This window comes from Eufriesea mexicana, unplaced genomic scaffold (genome assembly GCF_001483705.2).
Source record: "Eufriesea mexicana isolate 0111107269 unplaced genomic scaffold, ASM148370v2 scaffold1482, whole genome shotgun sequence".
Lineage (NCBI taxonomy): Eukaryota > Metazoa > Arthropoda > Insecta > Hymenoptera > Apidae > Eufriesea > Eufriesea mexicana.
Window position 1 is genome coordinate 2,352,530 of NW_016909634.1, and position 19,465 is coordinate 2,371,994.

The 19,465-nt window shown below is 33.7% G+C and overlaps 1 protein-coding gene across 3 annotated transcripts in view; it reads left to right on the plus strand.

Moving 5' to 3' along the window:
* Nucleotides 1-1,223: 1,223 nt before the first annotated feature.
* The window catches only part of LOC108548277 (neprilysin-2), a 20,471-nt gene continuing 2,229 nt past the window's right edge, over nt 1,224-19,465 (plus strand). Inside the window, exons 1-13 of one of the 3 annotated variants that reach the window (XM_017901130.1) lie at nt 1,224-1,513; nt 2,749-3,452; nt 6,314-6,545; nt 9,667-9,705; nt 14,255-14,500; nt 14,618-14,826; nt 15,036-15,215; nt 15,956-16,167; nt 16,358-16,574; nt 16,827-17,006; nt 17,275-17,437; nt 17,592-17,908; nt 18,276-18,544. In XM_017901130.1, coding sequence (XP_017756619.1) covers nt 3,345-3,452; nt 6,314-6,545; nt 9,667-9,705; nt 14,255-14,500; nt 14,618-14,826; nt 15,036-15,215; nt 15,956-16,167; nt 16,358-16,574; nt 16,827-17,006; nt 17,275-17,437; nt 17,592-17,908; nt 18,276-18,544 — 2,372 coding nt within the window. In that variant the 5' untranslated portion in view covers nt 1,224-1,513; nt 2,749-3,344. Of the gene's footprint in view, nt 1,514-2,748; nt 3,453-6,313; nt 6,546-9,666; nt 9,706-14,254; nt 14,501-14,617; nt 14,827-15,035; nt 15,216-15,955; nt 16,168-16,357; nt 16,575-16,823; nt 17,007-17,274; nt 17,438-17,591; nt 17,909-18,275; nt 18,545-19,465 lie in introns of all 3 variants that reach the window. The other 2 variants (XM_017901129.1, XM_017901131.1) reach the window with 2 other exon arrangements.

Genomic DNA, 19,465 nt, shown 5'->3' on the forward strand with positions numbered 1-19,465 from the left:
TAAGCCTGATCAACCGCTTGTTGCATGTACATCGACTGAGCAAGTGGCCTTAAACACTGTTCCACGTTCAGCATCCCTTTTGTTTCACGTAAATAGCCTCAAGTGCACTCTCGTGGAATTTAAATTAAAAATTTGGAAATTTTGAAGGAAGGATTACGATGCATAAAAATAACCAAAAAGAATGTACTATATATTTTTGCACTGATTTGATATGACAAAAAGGAATATTGTTCTCGAGTAATATCAGTAAGGTAAATATGGTAAATTGCAGGGACGGGGTGCGGTAAAAGGGAAATTCTGAGAAGATTATGGGAATATTAAAGGAAGAGGAGCATAGGGTTGAAAGGGTTTAACAGTTGAACGAGCCTTTGAGACTCGATATCAGCAACGCTTGGGATGTTAAAAATTAAAAATAATAATTGACAGTCTCGATGAGAAAATAGTATAAATACATTATTTTCCAAATATGATACTAATGCAACAAATGATGTAAATAATCAGTTTTTCTCCAGCAATTTTATTTCTAAATTTTCAAACGTTTGTCAATACATAGATTAATAGAATTTAATTCTTGGAAGAATACAGATATTTTTCACTGAAATTTAATTTTACTCTCAATTTTTCGAATTCAAATAGTTTACCATTTATTCCACCTTTTCCAATTTTTCATTACGGTTTATAGATTAAAACATATTTCATGACTACGAATTTTTATCCCATTCCGTGAATTCAAAATGGAACATTTTTCCTGAATATATGGGGCTTCCATAACCATTTTATTCGTATTCGGATTTTACTTTTCCAATAGTTTTTAATATTTTCGCAAAAATTTATCTCGTAGGAGAATAAAATAATTGAGAAAATTCTGCAATATTTGACTTCGTCAATTGAGAATAGCGTTTGTTCCTGGAACGCTGAAACTTTTATTTGTAACCAGGATCTGCTTCCCCGATACTTTTTAATTTCATGGAAATTGGTTTTAGAACGGAACGAAGTGCATGGAGAAATGGGCAAGGACGAAAAGCATGGAAAGATTTGATAGAATCTTATGCTCCTAAAATAACCATACTTCGTATCACGTGAATTGATATAAACTAGATTTATTAATAGAAAAACGGAGACACCGATCGATGCTAAAGCTGCACAGACAGCATCTTCATTTTACAACCGACTTCAAATTAATTGCCTACGTTACACGTTCGTCGGACCCACTGATATAATAATCCTTGATTAGACACGATTGTCACCATGAAAAATGATATGTTTTTCAAAAATGAGTGGCTAATGTTCGAGTGACAAGAATGGGGTGCATTAACAAATTCGTCGTTTATTCACAGTGTATCGTATCAAGAGGTGAACGTCATTTCCTGTAGGAACCGAGGAGAATTGGCAAAATGTCCCGGGAAATGGCACGGGAAGGGGGGTGGAACGTCGAGGAGGGTGAATTTGTGGAGCAAGCGAACGACGATGTCGATGTACGCACCCCTCTGATCAACGAACCGTGTCACCCCAGGTAAACCGGTTGCAGATACTCCAGAAGCATTAATATTATGTTCCACACACGATTATCTGAATATGAAGCGAAAAATTGCCACTGGTCTATTGGTACTGCAGATTTTTGTAATTGGTACAATAGGTTTTAATATGTTTGTTATTTGTATAAACGATATAGGAGATATAGCCAAATTTATTATTTATTCGACAGATATATTATAATTTATAAAAGCTATAGTCCTAATGTTATTGTTCATTTGAGGAACTTAGATAAATTTATTATTTAATTGAGGAGAATAAATTTAATTTATATTTAAAGAGCATAGTCAAATTTATTATTAATTTGAGGAACATAGTCAAATTTATTACTTATTTAAAGAGCATAGTCAAATTTATTATTTAGTCCAGAGATACATTATAATTTATAAAAGCTATAGATAATTTTATTGCTTATTTAAGGAACTTAGGTAAATTTATTATTTATTTAAGAAGCATAGTTAAATTTATTATTTATTTAAAGAGCATAGTCAAATTTATTATTTAGTTGAGAGATATATTATAATTTATAAAAGCTGTAGTTAATTTTATTATTTATTCTAAGAACATAGGCAGGTTTATTATTCATTTAAAGAGCATAGTTAAATTTATTATTTATTTGTTAGATATATTATAATTTGTAAAAGCTATAGTTCATTTTATTATTTGTTTAAAAAGACTAGTCAAATTTATTACATTTTTATTTAAAATTTATTACCTATTTAAACTCCTTGATTAATTCCAATAATCTTGCATCAGTACCACTTAGCTATATTATTCAACAATGATCTTTAAGAAATGAACACTTGTCCATTTTGCTTAATTGATATAAATAATTCAACCTAACTACGTGATAGAAGAATTGTAATTTTGCAAAGGGCGAATATATTCACATTGTCTAAAGGAAACCACCTCCCAATCTTCGATTGTACTCTTTATTCTAAAAGATATTTTTAAATACCACAGAGAAATACTATACACAATGGTACCAGTATCTATCAAGAGCCTGATGAAAAGAAAAACAAGAATTATACAGTACAAAAGTCTAGGGAGACTTTAGAACTCGACAACAAACTAGAAATTAACGACAATAATAAAAGATCATAAATCAAACTTATAAAAGGGGGTCATTCATAAGCCCAATTAATGGTGCGATAAAAGGCAAAGAAAAGGAAGAAGAGAGGAAGAAAATAACAAAAGACCGTATAAACTCCGCAGAAAAGGCGATGGTCTGGCCAGAGCCCCCACCCTGGCGGCCTGACTCGCGTTGTAAACAAAATCGAGGGTTGAGGGTGAGGAAGAGGGCGATCGGAGGGGGCAGGGACAACGGAGGTGGTGCGAGAGTGCTAGGTGTCGGTGGTACTCGTCAGTAGCACGGCGGTCACAGATCCTTTCGGAGCAGAAAATCTGCCTGATCTCCTTTCAGCCATCACCAATCCCCAACGTCTCTCACTGCAACGATGAACTGGCAACCGACCGTCAGCTTCCACATCGGTCGCACCTAATAAAAATCATCCTCCGTCAGACCAACTGGCGTGAAATAAAATTCGCTAAGTGTAATTTCGCGAAAGTCGGGGCTAAAAGTCTCGTCGAAGTGACTGTTGCTCCCTTCGAGTGTCGATAAAGGTCGATAAAAGCTTCCGAGGTCTTTCGCTGTGATCGTGGAGGATCGATGATCGATTGGCTGCGGTGGATCCAGAGCAGCCGCGATGCCAACGTTACACCGGTCGTTGACACAGTTCCCCGCTTGAAATTCGGACCAGTGTCCACCTACTCCAGTTGATCCAGGGATTCGTACCACTGGCCGAGGGAGGATGAAGGCTGAAAGCAACAACGGATACCTGAAGGCGAACGTGATCGGGGAGCAGGACGAGACACTACCTGGTTCCGGTCAGGATCTACCTGCGACTACTCCTCTTCAGGTGAGACACTTTGCCTTGTCCTCCCAAATGGGCTTTTATTTTATTTTTCGGTTCAGAGCTGGGTAGTATTGGGTAGTATTTAATTCTAGGTTGGTAGAATTAGTGGTAGGATTATGGTTATCGCTGGATAGACTTGTAACTCGGACCCAAATATAATATAGATGAATAATGATGATTAACTCTTTGGGGCATACTGGGATTAAAAGTGTCCTACCTTTTTGATGCACCGTGATGCATGGTGGGACATTTTTAGTCCCATCTCGAAATATTGCAATAGCTGCATGCGCATAGGTTCATATTTCGTCTTATTTACGTAAAGCAGTTGGTAATACCTTCGACAAATGTTATAAATGGATTCGCTTGTGTTGGCAACATTCAACGTGCCAGTACAGGTTCATCAATTGTTGCAAGCGGAAGGTTTATCGCGACAATCTCTTTTTCCTGGTTTTATGTTTTTACTCCTTTATTAGTAAAAATATACCAATTTTGTTTCATTCAAAACGCAATAAAATTTCTGTGCAACATGGGTCTATTTTGTTATCTGAAATCCTGTGCCGCAAAGAGTTAAAGTATCATAGTGAGAATAAGGTGTACATAGTTATGTTATAATTTGAATAGAAGTCAGTATTAATTTCTCCGAAACGATTTCAATAACTGGAAAAATTTGAAATTTGAAATGAGTGGTTGTTAGTTCTAGTGATTACATTTTCCGTTCGAAGTATTCTCTGACAGGCTTCTTTTTGCAACGGAATGTATTATGGAAGGTGTGACAACTTGCATATAAACTTTCTCAATCCCTTAATTAGATTTCGAAATTGTAGATACTAATTTCGTATATTTGGAATATTTTTGTGCTGACGATGTTTGTGCGAATGTGTGCGCTTGTTTTCGTCGAATGTGAGTGTAATGGTGTGAAAGAGTGAAAGGACAGCTATAGTGACGAGTGAGAATTTGGGGGACTGGTCGCGTGCGTGAGGTTGTGTATTATGGCAAAGAGGTTGAATCACGTGGAGAAAGAAAGTGAGTTTGATTTACTGCTTCCATTGTTATGAATAATTAGTATCGTATGAAAAACATTCTTATTTACTGTTTCCATCTTCCACAATCTTCAGTGTATACTTGAATTCAGGATCCTAGCAGGGTTAAAGGGGTGAGGATCACAGTGGTATAAGTTAGGAATTTCATAACATTAGTTTATTGACTCTTAAGTTTTTAAAAGGAAATATTTAATGCATTGAGAAATAATTTAAAGACACCTGGGAAATAATAGAATTTCGAAGGAACTTTAAGAAATACACAATGATTAAAATTATGGGATAGGAAATCCACAAACCTTGCCTAATTTAAGGTGCAACTTTATTACCATTGTTGTGTAGAAAAGTTTTCCAGTAATAATACAATCTCAACAAATTTCAGTTTATCAGCAAATCAGAACTGTAGCGTTCATCAATTCAATTATATCCTCTTTCTAAATCCAAATAAATATATATATATATATATATAATATTAAAATATATTCGTAACTGTATAAAAATACACAAATATAGATATTCAAGTCTTTTTAATTAGTGAAAAAGTATTTCTATATCATTTTCTTTTTACAATATCTGTTTATAACTTTAAAATAATATATTGAGTTCTTTTTTATTATTATAAATGCAAAATATCGTTTTACGAGAAATAATAGCTGACTGACAATAATTTACCACACTACGTTTCCTACCCCGCCATTTGTAGATTAGTTTGTTGAGGAATTACTATAGGATTTGGGGTAAAATTTTTTGTTTCCATTTTAAATTTTTATTTCCATTCGTTGTAGTCACCAGTTTATTTTATTTTGCATTATTTCACTTAATGTTTTTGATATTTTTATTATCGTTATTTGTGGTACGTGTTTATTTTTGATTATTAAACTAAAAGATTGCATTAAACATTTAAATATTTGATAAGATAGGAAAGTTTTGTTAAATTACTCAAAACTACGTAATTTTGAGTTTTGATAGAAATCAGTAATAACTGATGATATTATAGTACAGATGATATGAGAATCGTGAATAGCATAATAATTGATAATAAACCGGTAGTTAAAGAAGATGTTTTGTGAAGCGAGGTTGAGAGGGTGTTTGAGATGATGATTCGTTCATGAAAGAGTTTAAAACATGGGAAAGGGCATATTAAGGCACGATTTTCAATAGCAATTTATTATAAGGCTTCTTTAATGTTCAATAAAGTCTCATAGTGCGAATCAAATGAAGTATCACCACTTTAAACACATGATTGAAAATTCCCAGAACTTTTAAATTTCTTTTTAAATAAATCCACACAAAGCCTCTCAGAAAACAGAAAAAGAATAAACACGTTTAACCTAAAATAACAACAACAAATAAATTTATAATGAAAAAACAAAAACAACATCTCTATTAAAAACTCTCTCAAAACAATTCCACATATTGAAATAAATAAAATAAATAAAATATAGTACAAACTTTATGCAATATTTAAATTAATAAAATAATTCAATTTTACTAGTTCAATTAATAAAAATATAAATTAATTCTTCATTTTTAAAAACAAAAGTTCTATGAGACGACTATGTAAAAGACAAGACAATTTCTCCATTAAAAACTCTCTCAAAACAATTCCACATCTTCAAATAAATAAAATAAGTAAAATATAGTACAAATTTTGTGCGATATTTAAATTAATAAAATAATTAAATTTTACTAATATCAATCAATAAAAATATAAATTAATTATGCATTCCTAAAAACAAAAATTCTATGAAATGACTATGTAAAAGACAAGATAATTTCTCGTAATTCGTGGTTTAACAAAGACGTCCAAAATTCTCTGCATGGCAGGTGACTTATGGCCCGCGTGAAAACACGACCACCACGGTTCTCCAGCATCCAGGAAGCAGCCGGAAGCCGCTAGGCGGAATAATGCGAGCGGCGTCTATCACACGCAGGCGGAGAAGGCCGGCCAACAGGCAGCAATTGTTCGGTGTGCTCGCCGTCACTCTCCTCGCCACTTGTCTTTTCATCCTGCTGCTGTTGGCGTTGAACACGAGCCGCGAATACGTGCAGGAGCCCCGTAAGTTGAATTAGCTCTAAATGATACGATTAGTTCCGATGGGTCTGATTAATTAAGCGGCTGGCAGTGGCCGGTTCGAGCGTGATACAACGCGCTCGCGTAGATTTAGGCGCAGAGCGTGCTGGAGTGGGATCTATACGCCGAAGAATAGCAATACGGCAACTATTGAGTTGATCCGAAGATTGTCGTAGAATTAGAGTGAGTTAGCGTTTGATCAAGCGTGACAAAGAGCGCGCTGGTGTAGACTCAAGCGCAGAGCGCGCTAGTGTAGAGTTTAGGTGTCAAAGTATAGCGGTTTAAAGCTGTTGAGTGGTAGATTCAAAAATTGATCTAGAATTGAAATGAGTTAGTTTGATGTTAAAGTAAATTGAAGCAGAAGCAGACACTTGATTTGATCTTGCATGCTTTGGTATGAGCTGGTGTATTAGAGGTTATGTATTATAACTTACCAATATGTCCCAAATTCATTTGGATACCAAGTTTGGTATTCAAAACCAAAATCAGGATTGAATGGTAGTAGGACGTAGGCTTTGATCTTTTGTATTTTAGTGAGATGATTATGTTATGATTAAGTAAAATATACTAATGTACTAGAATGGTGTAAATAGTGATACTAAAAGTATTCTAATAGTAAGATCATGTACTTTCTTTCTTGATATAAGAACAGATACTGAGTACCGTACTATGGTATTCTGATTTCAAACTATAATTGAGCATCTTGTATATAGTAATATATTAAATTATATAACTGAAACCAGAGTTTGGTATCTGGATATAGAATCAAATAATTCAGGATTCAGTTCAAAGGTATAGCTATTGAACAAAGTAGTAGATGGTTAAGTACTGGAATGTGCTAGAATATTCTACTAATATTTGCATATTATCTTGAATATTAGGATATATTAGCACGTGACTTCTATAATAATATAAACTTCTTGTTTTTATAGACTTGGATACATATATATTTAAATACATCAATATGTACGTTAATATATTAGTTCCAAAGTATATTATAACTTGAAGGTCTCCATAAATTTCAAGGTTAAATTTATAAAAAGCCTCATTTTCTGTACTCCTCTATATCATTATCTTTCTTTTTCACTTTTTACCATGTATTCTGTTTTTATTTATACATTTATTTATTTTTGTTGTCACTGTTATATTATTTATATAATTATATAAATATTTAGGTAATTCAATGTACAATTTATGGAACATACAAAATAATTGTTTAGTTATGAGTCTTGTTGAAAAACGAAAATTTTATCTTAAATTAGCGTGGATCGTAATACGGTAAATTAGAATGAAATATTGGAAACTTTCATTGAAAAGTTCATTCCGCTTTCACGCAAATGTCTTTGCAATCTTCTTTTCCATGAGAATTTCTTCCAGAAGAGTTTAATTACTATTTCATGAGACACTTCTGAAAGGAGGCTGCGGAAAAAAACGCGTCCTTGCGTAAAATTACTTGAACAAGTATTTTTTCCTGGATTAAAAAGTAGTCTTCCATTTTGAACACAAAAGTTTACCTTTTCCAATAATAAAGTAATCCAAGACACTTCACACTTATGCTTAAAGTCTGAATATTCTTTTGCTCGTAAAAGAAAAAAATTGACCACAGTTACTCACTTTAACCTAACTCTGGATGGCTAGCATGAGTGAAATATCACCTCATAAAACTGTTAATCAGATTACGAAAATTTATAGATTGACACTACCAAATAAAAATTCTCCCATCTAGAGTAAATCTTTTTGTAAACATGCCCAAATAGAATAGAGTTTACATACTGTAAACATAACCTAAAAGAATTAACTTGGACCTTAAAAAGCAATCTGAAATTTAAGAATTATTGTAATAATCGATAATGAATGAATGATATAGTGATGTAATATTGTACTGAAATAAAATGGGATGGTTTAATGTCATATGACGTTAAATAAAAATATTAAACAAAAATATAGCAATTTATAGGGGATTTTATTTCATCTCTTTTCTCGCGTTTCATTTTCGCTTAATACCTGTCAGAGATATCAAAAGGATATTTGATGATTACACACGAAGAGCAATGGAAAATTACGAACGAATGAGAAACAGTAAACGGCTTTCAATGTTCAACAGCTCGTGTCAGAAGCGAACATCGATCAGCCGAATCAAATCGAATCGAGTCGAGGCTATCAAGTTTTGCTCGAAAAGGCCGGTGTTACCTCATAGCTACTGACAAAGTTAATCACTTTACTGATATCCATGTACAGATTCGTTCAAAAAAACAAAATCATACAAATTTCCTTAAATATATTATTATTTCGTTTTACAAATAAATTATATATGCAAACATACAGAATCTTTATTTTTTATATTTCTGATAAAAACATGATTGCGAACGTGCATATTTAAATGTTAAATATTCAAAGAAAATTATTTTTTAGACATAAATGCATAATATAGAAACTAATTTGGTTCTAACGTAACTAATATAATTCAAAAGAGTATACTATACTAATACTAATATAATTCCATAAAATATACTCCACTAATACTAATATAATTACAAAGAGTATTACTAATTATGTTCTACTAGGATATTCTTGCAACTTTGAAATTCTAGGGATGTTTCTAGGGAATATTTAGAATTAATGAAATATAAGTGAAAACAGGTGGCACAAGGTGACATTCAAATTTCCGTCAAAGGTATTGAAAATATCGTTTAACGAGCGCCTGCAGACCATCTTCGTTATTACCAAAACAATGTATTGTATTTTTGATAATGAGTTGTTTGTTACTATCGGAGTGAAAAGAACACGTGAAACACCTTTTGCGAAGATAAAAATAGTAATGCAGACAACTTCTTTATTTCCGCATCGCATGCCGAGAGCAGAAACAATGAAGTCACGTTTATCGAAGCAGAAAATTGCTTTTTATTGTCGCGCAGTGTTGCTTTGTGGGTCTATGTTAATGACGTAGAAAATTGTTGCGTCCTCTCTCGACACTGCCGCATATATGCATAATTTTGAAAGAACGACTTACACACTGATGTCAACGAATAAATTCCGCGCGCCTTTTAAAATTGCATTCAAATCCCTTGAATTCCTCACATAAAATACATTTTTCCCTTTGTTTCAGGTCCAAACATTTGCATGACAAAGGAGTGCATCTGGACAGGTAATTTTAAATTTCAAATTTCAAATATTTCTCCGCTTTTCTCCAAGGGATACCTTCTATTTCACTAAAAGTCATGAAAATTTTTTAGGTTATCCATTGATTTATATTTCCATTTATATTTCATTTTCATCCATTCAATAATAGCAAGAAACTGATACAAAAGGTTGTTACATAGATACAAAACAAACGAAATTTGTATTTATAGAAAGTTCACAATTAATGTTTTTTTATTTTATAAAATAAAAAATCTGTTATCAATTGTTGTTATAAAAATCACAGAATTAACCTCTTTAGGGATTTAATACTGGCATTATACCAGTAAGAGTATACCAAAACGGATATAATATCAAAATCGATTATTATCGATACTGCAATTTCATTACTAGTATAACATAGAAAACGATATTATTTTGGTATTCTATCGAACTTAAGAACCAATCTTTATCTATTTACCTTCAGTTGCTTGCAGTTGCCTGTGTAGTATAATTCATATAAAAATAAAATTTAATTTTTCTTGGTCTCTACTTAAAAGAAATATTAAAGCTTTTGTAATGAAATACAAACACTGAAAAATTTATCGGTAAATACACAAAATAAATATACTGGTATTTTCATATAACGATCTGACGCTATACCGGTATATCTGTATTTATGATAAATATCATGAAAATACTACCGACATTTACCGGTAAAATACCGGTATTTCCCGCTCCCATAAAAGTCCCTGAACCTCTATTACTAAATCGCATTTTCCACTAAAATATAAATTCGCACTCGTCCCATTAAATTTTTAAAAAATTTCCAAAGAAATAACTCACAAATTTATGTACGTATCGCGTATTTATCTTCGGTAATAATCACTGAAAAATTCGCAACAATCTCTCGTGTTCCCCAACCTTCGCACTCGGCAAAGTCACGTAGCGCCATCTATCGACGAATCGCGGTGTGACGATCGACGCGTTATCGAACAGATCGACGTGAAGAGAGGAGAAAAATCGTCCGTAAGAGACTCTGCGAAATATCGCCGAGCAATATCCGTGGCGAGCTAAATGGAATCAGATCAGCGAGAACTGATTGGTGGCCGACCGGAATTGCGTTGTCCCGCGACAAATGCGTACCGCCTCGCACACGCCTGCAAATCGGATTAACCGTTCCCGGTGAAATTGCCTGTTGACCGAAGCTGGTCTGCAATTCGATTTTCATTTGTCGCCAAATTCGCCATCCGACCTGCTGACGATACGGCGTCGTGCGGTTTAATTGCTCTGGAAACGCGGCCAATCCCGGAACAAGCGGCGCTATTCCAAATTATTTATTTATCCGCAGTAGCTCGGGACGACACGCTGAATTTTCGATTATTTATCGACCGAATGCGCTGGTTACGCTCGACGTACTTCCATTATTTAGGTGGTTCGTCTATTAAAGATTAGAGTTCGTGGTGTCGAATTTGTCTCACTGTCAATGTCAATGTATTTTTATTTTCTTTCCATTTTTTTTGAAAGAGGCAGTGGTAGTCTAAAATTCGTTGTTTAATTTTTCTTTTCTTTTCTTTCGTTTTCTACTAAATAATTATAAATAACTTCGCAGAACCTAACCTATCGAGTCAAAAAATTCAGAGTCTTAACAATTATCATACAGGAAATTGTAAATTCGAGTGTGTAATGTGGATTTATAAATTGTTGGGTTGTAGATAATATTTTAAATAATTTTTAGACAATTAATATAAAAATTTTAATATATTTTTTTAACAGATTTTTAATTAATTTACCTTTTGTTCAGCAGTAGCTGTAGTAATGGGTATGCAATGTGTTCGCCAGAGCGTAGTCGAAATATGAATACTTATATGTATGCATATGCTCGTGTATTAAAAATTATACGAATGAAACATGTTCAGAAATTAAAGTTTTATATAAAATTAAAAAATATAGGAAATTCTATTTTTATTAACAGTAATATCTATCACTTATTTTATATTTATATAATATATACAAAATATACATAGGTTTCAGATATGAATAAGGTTAGGTTTCTTTGGTTTATGTAGTCAGACTACATCAATTTATTAAATTTGCCATAGCTTCGACGATTATAAAGATACTGTAATCAAATTTCAGTTAATTATAAGAGAAATTTATTTATAAAAATTCCGAAATTTATTTTAAATAATATCTCGAATTTTGTGAAATAAATTAAAATTCTATATCAATCTTACTAAAAAATATTTCTCCATTAATATAATCTTCCAATAATACTAATTAAAATAATTATATTAAATTAATAATTATTTATCTATTAAAGACCTTTAAAGTTCATTTTGACATTCCAAAATTCAGAATTCAAAATTCTTTATAGACTTGTTAATAGGTGCAAGAGCTAAAGGCGATTTCTATTCCATTATTTGGATGTCAATAAAGTAAAAGGAAGGGAAGAATTAGAATTAATCAGAATTCGTGATAAAATATCAAATGCGAAAGTTGAATAACCTGAGAAATAACGCGAGAGTAGATTTGACAATAAAGATTTCGAGAAATACTGGATAACAAGGGTTCGGTAAGAGGTGTAATTAAATTCCTTTTTTGACATTTCACAATTACCGTGTGCCTGTACCGCGGGTTGGGTAGTGAAGTGGCCCCTACGAACGGGAGAAAAAGGAAGAGGAGAAAAGGGTGCTCGACCTGAATTTAAAATTGCTGAAAAACAACAGCCATTCCGCCAAGCACGAGTGCGTAAAAAGCCTGCGCTTACGTTTTTGTAGAATGTAATTAGGAAAACGTTTCTCGACAACTCGTACTTCCCTGGTTTCTACTTAGATGTTAATTATCAATGGACTAAGCATGTTTATGTGAATACACGTTTCCATAGAAAATTATTAACGACGTATGACCCGGATAGAAATCCATCTTGTATTTAACAGCTTTTAATACCCCATTTTATTTTTATCTCCATTTTAATAATCTGTTACAATTAAAATAAAATAAAAAATTCGATAAATCAGACTATCAAAAATAACAAAGGAAGAATTATGTCATAAACTATGTGACAAATCAGGGAAAATTTTGAAAATTGAAATTATCAAGTAATCAGTGTTTTAACGATATACACTCGCTTTAATTGTCAATTTAAAAAAATATATTTCTCGGGACAAATTTCATATTGCGAGAAGCTGAGTGGTATTTTCAAAGTATCCGTATACTCGTTATCCTGTTATCGTTGATAATTATTTTAATACTATAAACGTAATCAAACCTTGATGCCCGATATCAGATTACCCTAGGGCGATGTTATTACTCGTTAGAGATAGTTTATCGGAGGTGCAATCAATCCTGAGATCACGGTTGGCCTCGTTAAAGCTATCCCGCTCTATTGGGCGACGAAGATATTAACATCGTCGTAAAATTATTCAGTCGGATTAAACGATTCATATTACCCCATTAAACGTCAAGTAATATCGTTATATGACCAACGAGACAACTTTCCGAGGGAAAGAAAGTAGGAAACAGAAATGATTCGGTCAAAGGCAAAAACGAGCTCACTGGAGATGTTCAAACACCGTGAAGAAGATTATGACACGGTATAGGTTAGGAACTCGTGCCGCCAACCTGTTGACAGAAAATGAGATTGCGCAGAGATATTTTATAAGCTCGGTGATATTCGTCTAACAGATGTTGAATTGGTCTCGTGTTCTGTGTCGTTCGTTTTTCCTTCTTTTTTTAATATTTCGATTCTATTAAGCGCTACGCTTCTCCCCCTTGTTACCACTGAAATTCAATTTCCCGTCCGTGACAGCGCAATTTTATGTTCTTGCATAAAGCTACTAAAGTCGATATCAGCTTTAGAATTTAATATCAGCGTGTTTGCCAATATGACCTAATACCAATAAAATTTTCATCCTTTTCCCGCGAAAATATCCTTCGCGGAATCTTTGGTCGAACAAAATTGAGATATTATCCTTGATGCCGCAATTTACTTTAAATCCCTAGAAATATAAACTAGGAAAGATACCAGCGTAAAGATATACGAATCCGTGTGTGAGTGATAGTAAAACATTCTATCGTAGCTCTCATATTGTCACCCCGTAAATCAATTTATCTCGAAGCATCCAGTAATCACACGTAATCAAATTAACTTCTAGTTATTTACAGTCGCGCTATAACTATCCTATCATACCAACTTGTAATCATTTTATATAGATACTCGTTTTGAATGCTTGTAGCCATGCTATAGTCAATTATAATCGCATTGTAATCACTTATAGTCACATTACACCACATCTACTTACGTTATAGTCACTTATAGTCGCATTATGCCACTTATAGACACGCTATAGTCCCTCGTGCTCGCATTGTAATCGCATTATAGTCCCTTATAGTCGCGTTATAGTCACTTATAGTCGCTCCACGACAACTCGTTATTGTTTCATATTTATGAACTCACTTTGAATATATCAAATGAAATCATAGTCCCTTATAGTCACCGTTTCTATGAAGCAAGAAAACGTTCGAATGATAGTACACTTTCGACTAAAACTTTTGCTTCGTTGAATTCATTTTAGCTGCCACTCTACTGTCGGCCATGGACCAATCGGCTGCCCCATGCGTGAACTTCTTCCAATATGCGTGCGGAACGTGGAATCGTCAGCACGTGATTCCCGAGGATCGAAGTTCAATAAACACGTTCGAAGTACTGGCTACTCAGTTGCACGTGATCCTGAGGAGCATCCTGGAGGAGCCGCCGAACGACGAGGACAATAACGCTACCCTGAAGGCGAAGATGTTCTACAAATCGTGCATGGACATCCGTGGGTACAACGAAAATTCATTTCGATCGCATATTTCCGAAAGATCGCACAAATTTCTCGAGCCAAACAAACATGCCTCGACGTCAGGGAAATGTTTCTAACTGTTCATTTTCACAGCTCGTATCAGGACGATCGGAGATGCTCCACTGAAGAGGACTCTCGAGTTCCTCGGCGGTTGGCCAGCGGTGGTTGGAGCATCCTGGAAACCACCCCCATACTCCGTCGAGGTGTTGCTTGGTCGACTCCGCGGGGAATACAACGAGGGAGTGTTGTTGGAACAATGGGTCGGCCCAGATGACAAGAACTCCTCAGCCAATATCCTCCAGGTGCGCCGGCAAAGTAAGGCCCCTTGGTCGACGACTGCACACTGTAACAATTGGGTTTATGTTCTACATTCGGTGCACTGTGTAAAAATCGTGATTCTAGACAGCATGAGATCTTTCTGATTGCGACAAAATCGAATCGCTTCTTCGAGCTTCGAGCTCAAGGAAAAATCATTTTATGCGTCTGATCGTTGGACAATTATTTTCTTCAGCTGGATCAGATACAGCTGGCGTTACCGAGTAGGGACTATTACTTAAAGAAGAGCAGTGAGGCTCAACTGAACGCGTACCATCGTTACATGACAAATGTTGCCGTGTTGCTGGGCGCCAATCCAGAGACCGCGGCTGAGGAATTCAATCACGTGATCAATCTGGAGAAACAGTTAGCAAATGTACGAGCTTATCGGTATATCAGGCGTGTCAGATAATTTATTGATATATCGAATTCATTGGGAAGTATTGTCACTAGAATTTACTTGGATACTTACAGCGCCATTCGTAGACCAAATCGACGAGTATATTCGCTACAAAATGGCGCCATGCTGTTATTGCAAATATTTAGTCGCTGTTGAGGATTTGGATAAACAGATCATTCATAGGCCAAAGTGCTTTGGGTTTGATTTAATTTTGATGCCAAAGCATTAGATTAATGCTTAACTTTTTATATTTAAAGTAAATTTCTATTTCTTGTTTCGTGGAGTTAATTGATTTAACAAATGAGCGATTCAAATATGTCCTGCGACAAAAGATAATTCCAGACGAAGAAATTTGATATGGATGCGGGTTTGATAGTGTTTTTTTTATAAATTAACAATTAATTTAGACTTTTGTGAAACTTCTTGACGAGAAAATTTAATAATGAAAGTTAGATTGTATTCTGGGAATGACAAAAATGAAAAACTGATGGAATAAAAAAGTTAATTTCCTGTCCTGATCTATATTCTTAATTTCAAATAAATTTTTGTTGGAACAATTAATTTCCTTTCTTGCAGAATGCGAAACAGAGTGACAGGACTTTCCTATAAATTTAGTAATGACGTAAAATACAAGTATAGTATTGAAGAAAAAAGAAAATTTGTCGCTGATGGATAGATAAGGTAAAATTTGAAATTAGACTTTATCCAAATTTCAGGCGTCAATGCCGGAGGCTGACAGGCATGATACATCTGCCATTTACCGGAAGTTGACGCTGCGCGAACTGCAGCGTGAAATTCCGCAGCTGAAATGGCGCGCATACCTTCAAGAATTCATCAGCACTCCCATAACGGAAGAGGAACCCATCGTGGCGTACGCCATGCCATATTTTATGCAAATGGGCCGTATCGTGCAACGAACGGACCGCAGGTAAGAGAAAAATATTTGTTCTGATATCTTACGTTTCTTCAAATTCTAAAATTTCTAATACCTTACCTTCCATGATTTTCTGGAAATTTTTAAAATTTTTCATCAGCAATAAAGTTAGAAATATTTATATGGGAAGTAGAAAATAGAAATTGAGGAAGAATTATTGTTTTTAAAATAAACATTTTTACAGAACACTGCATAATTATATACTATGGAGATTGGTCATGTCGATAATGCCTCACATGATAGACGAGTATCAGCAAAAGAGAGTAGAATTCCGTAAGATTCTGTTGGGTATACTAAGTGAAAGAGACAGATGGTCCCAATGTGTCGACTGGACCAATAAAAGGCTTGGTATGGCTGTTGGTGCTCTTTTCATTCGTGACAATTTCAATCACGAGAGCAAGGTGACTTTTGCATTCATATATTTCGACATATATGTCGTTTATTCATCGTTGAGTCATATATTCTTTTAATTTTCAATTAACTTATCGAGCCATATCTTTTAATAAATGTCAACAAATAGATTTGTAAAATTCAACATAAAAAAAGGACATTAAAACCATAAAAATTGTTTTTTAATAGATGTATATTTTAATTCAAATGATAATACTTTGTTAATCTTCGATTATTCTGGAGGATGATTTGTTTTTCAGGAGACAGCACTGGAGATGATTCGCATGATACGAGAGGCGTTTAATGAATTGCTGGCCGAAAATCATTGGATGGATAATGAAACTAGAGCTGTGGCTAAGAATAAAGCTGATTCTATGAACGAGAGAATTGGATACCCTGAGTTTCTGAAAGATCCTGTTGAACTTTCAAAAGAATACGTGATGGTATTTATTATTTTATGTAAAAGATTATATTAAGATTATTTTTTAATATTTAATTATGAGATATTAATTATTAATCATCTTACAAAATAGAAAGAGAAGTGCAAAATAATATCTTCAGTGAGAAATACAATATATTTCTTTAATTGTAAAATTAAAAAAATGTTCATATAAATATATAAATATATAGTTATTTAATAATTAATTCAAAACTTGATTATGGATGCTAATTCTATATTTGTAAGCACTTCTCTGTTGTTCATGTTAACAGTTGAACATTACTGAAAATCATTTCCTTGAAAACATACTGGCTGTGCTGAAGTATGAAGCTTATCATAATCTAGAGAAACTACGGAAACCTGTTGATAAAGATAAGTGGTCTACTGAACCAGCTGTGGTGAATGCTTTCTACAACCCCAATAAAAATGATATTGGTAAATTTATTCTTATTCACATTACTATTGCTTATTTTGAAACTAAAGAAAAAAATATTTTCCCTCTTTAATTTCTTATATTAATATTAATATAAGCAATTTTTTAATTAAATATCCTCAAAAAAGTAAAAAATGAATCTTAATTTTATTCTAGTCTTTCCAGCTGGAATTCTTCAACCCCTCTTCTACTCTCAGCATTTTCCAAAATCATTGAACTATGGGGGCATAGGTGTAGTAATTGGGCATGAGATTACTCATGGTTTTGACGACAAAGGACGTCAGTTTGATAAAGATGGGAACATGATTCAATGGTGGAACAATGCCACTGTGAAAGCTTTCAGAGAAAAGGCTCAGTGTATTGTGGACCAGTATTCCAGATACAAATTGCAAGAAGTTGATCTCTATGTGAATGGTAGGATGACTCAGGGAGAGAATATTGCTGATAATGGAGGATTAAAACAGTCATTCCGGGTAACGTACTCTATTTCTTATGTATTTATAGATTATTCATTAATAACTTAATGGGATAATTGATAACTCGTTAGTAATTTTCAACTAATTAGTAGTAGTATATGACAATCATCTTAATTATTAATTAGATAATACACAAAGTTTCTACTGTTTTTCAAAATAAAATAAAATAAAAACTCAGGGAAAAATGGTTAAAAATAAAAATTATAAAACTGCAAGAATATGTATTTTTTTAAATTGAGGTTATAATATATTTCTACCAAAAAATATTCTAATTTCTTAATAAAAATGATATAATACTTGCTTAATATAAGATATAAAATTGAAAATACAGTATCAATAAAATCATTTTTCTTGTATGATTTAGGCTTATAAGAAATGGGTATCAATACATGGTGAAGAACCATTGCTTCCTGATGTGAATCTTACTCATGATCAGCTATTCTTTTTGAATTACGCTCAGATATGGTGTGGATCCATGAGACCAGAGGATGCATTGACAAAAATAAGAAGTAGCGTTCATTCACCAGGTCCCATAAGAGTTCTAGGCCCTCTGTCCAATAGTGAAGATTTTGCCAGGGCCTATGATTGTCCACCAGGCTCACCAATGAATCCAACTCAAAAGTGCAATGTTTGGCAAGTTATTTAGCTTTGTTTATTTAGCTTTGAGAGCAAGAAATTTTATATTTCCTAATGTTTCTAAATCATTTGTTCAATACTTCAATTAATAGAGATTATAAATTCGTAAAGGTATCGGGAACACAGATTCTTTTCTATCCTTTTCTAGCCACGTCTTTCTAAGAGTTCCTTAAACAATACTTTTACAACCACGACGTAAAATTTTCGACCAACTTTCGGAGTTTGAATTAGGATAATATAACATGAAAAGCCTTTCGATGGCGGAATTCCAATAAGACGTCATTTCCAAGAATTCCTGCATACGAAATTTTATGAAAATTGTCTTTACATGAATATCACACAATATACATAGTCTATTCATCACAGAAAATTTTAATTATTTTACTTACCTCACTTATCGTAATTCTTCTTTATTTATATATCACTTCAACAGATATTGTTCATTCTTTATTTTCAAAGTTCAAAGGAAACATTGAAAATTTACAAGAGATAGGAAATATCTTAAACTCTATGCGTAGCTCTTAGCTTGGTATCGTTTCCCAAAGATTGTTCTTTGGAAAACGATACCAATTACCAGGTCTCACCACGAGGAGGTGGCTACGCATCGAGACCCGGACATGCGCCCTAGTGGCGCATCCTACTGGTGCTATCCGTATCAAAGATAGTCTAATCTAACTTGGAGCGAATTAAGTTAAAGTATTCTACTGACACATTATTTTATTTTGTGTCTTACAAAAGGATTCGCGATTATTCGAAAGACCGACTAGCCTAGGCGATGTACTCCCGTGTACAGAGATAACTTCATACCTCGGCACCCTCCCGATCGGGCCTAGCTCAATTCCAGTCACTGTCGCACTCGCCAAGACTTACACGTGGACCAAGGATAGTCCCTGAATCAATGAAACTTCTAGTGTCAAC